General features: G+C 41.8%; 1 protein-coding gene across 1 annotated transcript in view; it reads right to left on the bottom strand.

The window, feature by feature from the left end:
- Nucleotides 1-391, bottom strand: part of SMC3 (structural maintenance of chromosomes 3) — a 42041-nt gene extending 41650 nt beyond the window's left edge. The window contains exon 1 of the mRNA XM_044665566.1: nt 301-391. Within this exon, the coding sequence (XP_044521501.1) occupies nt 301-315 (15 nt within the window). The 5' untranslated portion in view covers nt 316-391. The remainder of the gene's footprint in view (nt 1-300) is intronic.
- Between the last annotated feature and the right edge of the window lie 6321 nt (nt 392-6712).

Raw genomic sequence — 6712 nt, 5'->3', positions numbered from 1 at the left:
CTCCGCGCCCCCCCACCCAGTAGAGGGAGCTATCCCCCCCACCCCCAAACCCCAGGTAGCCAGAAAGCCGCTCTCGTTAACATCTTCCACAGCCTAGGACCTAGGGGAAGGTATGCCCCACAAGCTGAGGTCCTGGATTGCGGAAGGTGCAGGGAACTGAAGGGTCGACGCCTCCCTTCCCCTCCCGCCGCCGCCGCACAGGGGATGGGAGTGGGCCCCGCAGTACTTGGGGGGGCGGGGGGCGGGCGAAACACAGACGCAGTCTTGATTCCTCCGAGACTGCGCGGGCACTGGCCTCACCTGTTTTATATACATGATTCCTCGCTCCCGGCCCGGGAGAAAGACCCTCCCGGGACCCGCAGGGGCTCCTCCGCCAGTCAGGTGAGCCGAATCTACCACCCCTCCCCCACGACCCCGAGCCTTTCCCCAGCCAAACAAAATGGCGGCCTCCTAGGAGGCGGTGTCCCCGTCTGGATCAAACCATCCTAGCCACTCGAGCAGGGAGGAGCGGGTGCTCTGGGTGACCTCGCCGTCTAACTCCATTCAGGACTAGCTCCCACCATATACTGCATGGCAACGCCGTGGTTGTGTTTTGGAGATGGTGCCCATTGTTTCGAGAATTCGTTTTCGACTTTATTGTTGGGCGTGCCCCATCTGATCCGGAACCCCCTCTGGAGCGGGAATCAGTGGTAGCGACTACGATAGGGGAAAGGTTCGGCGCCAAAGGCAAGCGTTCTCAAACCGCGCGGGGAGGGGAACGCGAGGATGAGCCAGATTAAACCACGTGGTTTGAGGGGGATTAAAAAATCACGAAGGTTGAACTTGGGCGGGGAGAGCTAGGTTGTGGCGGCTTGGTTTATTATTCATAATGTAAAACGCTTCGGAGCTGTTCTCTGCTCCTGGCTGCTTGAATTGATAATGGCAGCCCACAGTTATATCCCTCTTGACTTTTTTGTAGCAGAAATGTCTCTCTTTTACAGAGGAGCAAAGATGCTGAATTGACAGGAGCCTCCAAAACTGTGGATGCTTTCCCCAAAAGTAGCCCGTGCAGCTAACGGTGAAGAATGAGAAATTGGATATGTGCTCTCACCTAGTCAATTTTTTTTTAAACCCTTTCTTTCCTTCTTAGAATCAATACTGTATATTGGTTTCGAGGCACAAGAAGGGTATGGGCTAGGTAATGGGGGTTAGGTAACTTGCCCAGGGTCACACAGCTAGGAAGTATCTGAGGTTAGATTTGAACTCAGGACCTCTCGTCTCTAGGCCTAGCTCTAAATCCAGAGCCATCCAGCTTCTCTATTCTTAATAATCAGTAAACATTTATTAAGTGCCTATTGTGTACTGGGGTATATGGGGTTAAACACCCCACAGGTCTAGCATCTCAGGTAAGGACTTGCCTCAACTTTGCTGTTCACTTACTACCCAGCTCTCACCTGTAGCTCTCTGGTTACCCCAGGAAATCATCTTGGCAGATGGACAAACAAGTCTGAGGGTAACCAAAAAGCCTCAGACCTGTCCTTTAGGAGGCTGTCCACCCCAGGCTTGTGAAGACTACCCCCAAGGAAAGATACAATAAGAACAATTTGTTATAAAGTCCATGAAGGAGGAAATGGACACTTAGGGCTTGGTCAGATATCAAAGAAGCTGCCAAGGTTATCTACTGCATACTGGGATGGCACCAGTCATCCTGATGTATTTCTTGCCATTGGACTTGGGTAACTCTGGAAGAGAGGAGAGTGAGACTGGCAACTTTATATAAAACTGCCTCACTTAAATCTAATGTATGCTTCAGTCAAAGAAGATCACCAGTGATGTAATTTTGGACCTCTGAGTATGGACAACAACCATATTCCAGGTTCTGGGGATACAAAAGGAGGTAGAGGCAACCCCTGCCTTCAAGAAGATTAATCTAAAGAATCTAAGAATATTCCAGCTGGAAGGGGGCCTTAGAAATCCTATTTCCCATTATTTGTTATTTTTATCTTTATTATTTTGAAATTGAACCCTAGAGTCATGTAACTTGATCATCCTTTTTTCCTTTGCAAGTATTTTGTAACTTAAAAAACACTTGTGCATATAATATCTCATTGTTCAGTTGTGTCCAACTCTTCCTAACTTAGTAGACTCCTATACTGTCTATATAGGGTTTTCTTAGGAAAGATAGTGGAGTGATTTACCATTTCCTTCTCCAGCAGATAAAGGCAAACCAAGGTTAAGTGATTTGCCCATAGTCACATAGATTGTCATCCTGAATTTGAACTGCAGGCTTCCTGACTCCAGGCCCAGTGGTCTACACATGGAGCCATTAAGTTGCTTCCTATCTTTAGAAGCTTACAAAAAAATCTGTGCAATCGGCAAACAACCTTTATTCTGATTTAACAGGTGTGGAGACACCCAGAGAAGAAAACTGGTTCGTTTAAGGTCACAAGTAGTAAATACAAGTCTTTTGACTAGCTGTCCTTTACACCATCCTCTCTTATCTTAGCTTGATTATGACACTAAGTTTATGGATGGCATAAACCATATCTTATTCGTCTTTGTAAATCTCATAACAGAGAAGTAAGATATTTATAAAGCATCCTCTGTGCCAAGGAATGTACCAAATGTTGGGAATACAAACACCCAAAAAAAGAAGAGAGTCCTTACTTTTAAGAAGCTCACGTTCTAATGAGCAAAATACAACATAAAGGGGAACAGGAAGGAGAAAATAAACAGGGACAAGGTCACGGCTGAGAAGCTGAAACAGTCTAGTGACTAAGTTAATCTGGAAGGGAACTAAGCATTACCACTGGGGCCCCTCACCAATCCAGAAAGCAAACCTAAGTGGAATCATCCCAGATGTATCAGGGCACCTGGGGGGCAGCAGGTAGAGCACAAGTTGAGGTGGAAATGAAGTAGTCCACAGCAAAGGGCTTTGAAGGCACTAGCAATATTTGTCAGGATGACTTTAAGATGATTTAAAAGAATAAATATTCTTGTGTACTGTCTTCTCAATTCATTTGGAAACTTTATAAAAATAAGAAAAATACATAGATATAAATGTACATATATATATGTATGTGTGTATATTTTATCTTGTGTATAAATGTACATATATAATCAGCTATCTTATGTAATATTGTGTTAAGGAAACCCCTTCCTTCCAGGGTCATGAACTTTCTGTTCTCTGAGCCAGTCCATTAGTATAGATGAAATGCTCCAAACAGAGATCACAGGTTAAGAGCCCTAAGATCATGATGGGGAACTAAGGGTTACAGGTCCTGGTGGGGAGACTTTGATTAGTTTCTGAGATGTGATAGACCAGTGCACAAGAAAAGGAAGTGACATGGAGAAAGAGGACTATAAAAAATGAGATGGTAGAGATCAGGTTCTTCTCTGGAGGTCTTTGCCTGGGGGGTGGGGGGGGGGGTCTCTCTGTGATTCAGCATTGGCAGCTCAAGTGGAAGACACTCTTGTGGGCTGGTAAGACTCTTGCTCCAAAGAGACTACCAGACATCCATGTGGAGATCAGAACTTTGTTGGGGAGCAAGCTAAAATTCTACGGACCAGACTTCAGAGTGGTAGGCTAGGAAATACTTTTCTATTTCCTTCCCTCCTTATTTCTTTCTTAGACTATATTTATATTAAAATTAAATTGCTGGGGCAGCTGGGTAGCTCAGTGGATTGAGAGCCAGGCCTAGAAGAGACAGGAGGTCCTAGGTTCAAATCTGGCCTCAGACACTTCCCAGCTGTGTGACCCTGGGCAAGTCACTTGACCCCCATTGCCTACCCTTACCACTCTTCCACCTATAAGTCAATACACAGAAGTTAAGGGTTTAAAATAAAAAAAAAAAATTAAATTGCTAAAGCTACTACCATCCTCATGACTTAAGGGTTAATTATTTTATAAACAGCAACCACAACAATCTTTTTTTTAACTAATCTTATATTTCCAAACCAATTTCTAAATGTTATATTTGGCAAAATATTAATTTTAAATATTACAATATGTTATATAAAATATAGTCTGCTAAGTGGCACAGTGAATAGAGTGCTCTGCCTCAAGTCAGGAAGACTCACCTTGACTGGTCATTTGAACTTCCTGAGTTGAAATGTGACCTTTGACCCTGTGTGACCCTGGGAAATTTGCTTAACCCTGTCTGCCTCAGTTTCCTCCTCTGTAAATGAGCTGGAAAAGAAAATGATAAATTGCTCCAATATCTTTGCAAAGAAAACCCCAAACAGGGTCACAAATGTCAGAAATAACTGATCAACAAGAAGATAGATATAATTTCTTTTGGCATTTTCCACAAAGGAAGTAGTATACCAAGCCAGTTACCTTAGAATAGCAGGTATAACAGAAAAATAACAGAAGAGAGGTTAAAGACCATGAACTTAAATGTGGTAGAAGCAAAATCTTAAACCACTCCATGCAAATTAGGCTGTTTTTGCTTTTAAATTGTCTTGGGGAATTAAAGGCTCTGCTCCTGACTTCACTACCTGGTTTCCTGAATACAAAAATAGGAGAGACTCCAAAATCCTGCTAAGGTTTGACTTAGATGTACCAGGAACAAGTCAAAGGCAGGAGAACCAATTCAAGGGGGTTTTAGTGCATAACATTTATTGAACATCCTGCTGGGGACTAAAGAAATATTTGTTGTTAATAATTAAATGACCTACATTCCAATATCAGACTTCCTGGCCTGAGTCAGGTCTAGCCTAGAATAGGGGTCTACCAACAAACATCCAAAGTCTGAATAAATTCTTCCATTGTTATGCTTAAATCTTTCATATTCTCAATTCCTTATGGCAAAGAATAATTCCATTAATACATTTAGTATAAATAATTTGCCCATTTCTGAATAATAGAGCACATACCAGAGATAGTGTACTGGCTCTAGACTTATGATCTGGGGGTCAAATTTTGTCTCACCTTAAGCAAGTTACCTAACCACCCTGGACTTCACTTTTCCTACCTGGAAAATAAGGGAGTTATAAGCTTTGGTTAGGGTGTGAATTCTTAAACAAAGGAGGACCAGAGAAAACAAGATAAAATAGATAATTTCAGTTATATTAAATTGAAAAGCTTTTGCATGAACAAAATTAATGTACCTAGGATAAGAGAGAAAACAATTGACTTGGAAGAAATCTTTATATCAAGTATCTCTGATAATGCTTTGATAGCTAATATAAACGATTCAATGGAAATATATTAGCATGAAAATGATTCTCTAATAGATAAACTATTCTACTCTGGGCAACTTAATAGTGCTCGAAGAAATCATACCAACATGTTCAGGGGGCAGCTGGGTAGCTCAGTGGATGGAGAGCCAGGCCTAGAGACGGGAGGTCCTAGGTTCAAATCTGGCCTCAGCCACTCCCCAGTTGTGTGACCTTGGGCAAGTCACTTGACCCCCATTGCCCACCCTTACCAATCTTCCACCTAGGAGCCAATACACAGAAGTTAAGGGTTTAAAACAAACAAACAAAAAAAAACATGTTCACTGAGTCTTTTACAAATTCGAATCCCAACTGAGGCTTCAGTGCCTCAGCCTCTCAGAAGAGCATAACAATAGTTATAAATGAAGTTACTGGATTCTGTCAGTATATGCTTGTGAGTATTTTGGATTTAGCCTTTAAAACATCTTCCCTGGATATTAAAATAGCCTCCTAACTGGTCTCCCAACCTCAAGTTTTCCTCTACTCCAATTCATCCAGCTTCCTTGATTCCCAGCTAATCCATTACCATGAAGTACAAGACTATCTTGACTACCTCACATTTGGCCTACTATATATCAGGCTACCTCTGGCCATTTTATTTTCTGACTGACTTCTTCCTAACTCCTTCTCTTCTAAACTTTACTTTCCAGTTTGGGACCATAATCAAATCAGTGTTGCCATTGCATTTATAAAGGGTGAGTTAGTCCACTTCCTAATGACTCCATTCATCATCCCTGTAATGTTCCTTTATCTCTCCCTGACCACCACTTCCCAATTAGAATTCAAGTTCTTTTGAGGTTGGGACTGTCTTCACTTTTTATTTATTCCCCCAGTGCTTGACTCATGATAACTGCACAATAATCTTTTTTCATTCATTTTATTTATGCCTTTATTCATGCTCTGCATAGTTTCCAAACTAATATTCCTAAAGCACATATAGGCCCAACCATGTCACTCTCTTCAAGAAGCTTCAGGAGTTCCCTCTTGCTTGTAGGATGAAGTACAAACTCCTCTCTGGTATTGAAAGCCTTTCATGATGTGACTCCAACTTACCTTTTTGAACTGTTTTCACATTACTACCCGTCTTGCACTCTGTCCTCCAGCCAAATGAACCCATTTGCTATTCCTAGTAAAGAACGCCCCATCTCCTACCTCCAAACCTTTACAGAGGCTCTCAGTCTCCCAACTGGAATTCACTTCCCTCTCACCTCTATTTCTTGGAATCTTACATCCTTTCAAGCCTCTGCTCAAATCTGACCTCCTACACAAGCCTTTATTCATCCCCTTGTTTTAGCTTTTCTGCCACCTCCCCACCCCACCAAATTAGTTCATATTTACTTTATATATAATTTATATTTATTTATCTATATTTTATAAATAGTCTACATACTGTATATAGCCTATATTTTATACTGTATATATTCTATGTTTATATACTATATATAGTCTGTGTTTATCTATATACTGTATATACTCTGCATTTATTTATTATATATATTGCCTCTCTGAATTA

The sequence above is a fragment of the Gracilinanus agilis genome, chromosome 2 (assembly GCF_016433145.1).
Source record: "Gracilinanus agilis isolate LMUSP501 chromosome 2, AgileGrace, whole genome shotgun sequence".
Classification (NCBI taxonomy): domain Eukaryota; kingdom Metazoa; phylum Chordata; class Mammalia; order Didelphimorphia; family Didelphidae; genus Gracilinanus; species Gracilinanus agilis.
Note: the sequence above shows the minus strand (reverse complement) of the source record. Positions and strands in the feature narration are given on the sequence as shown.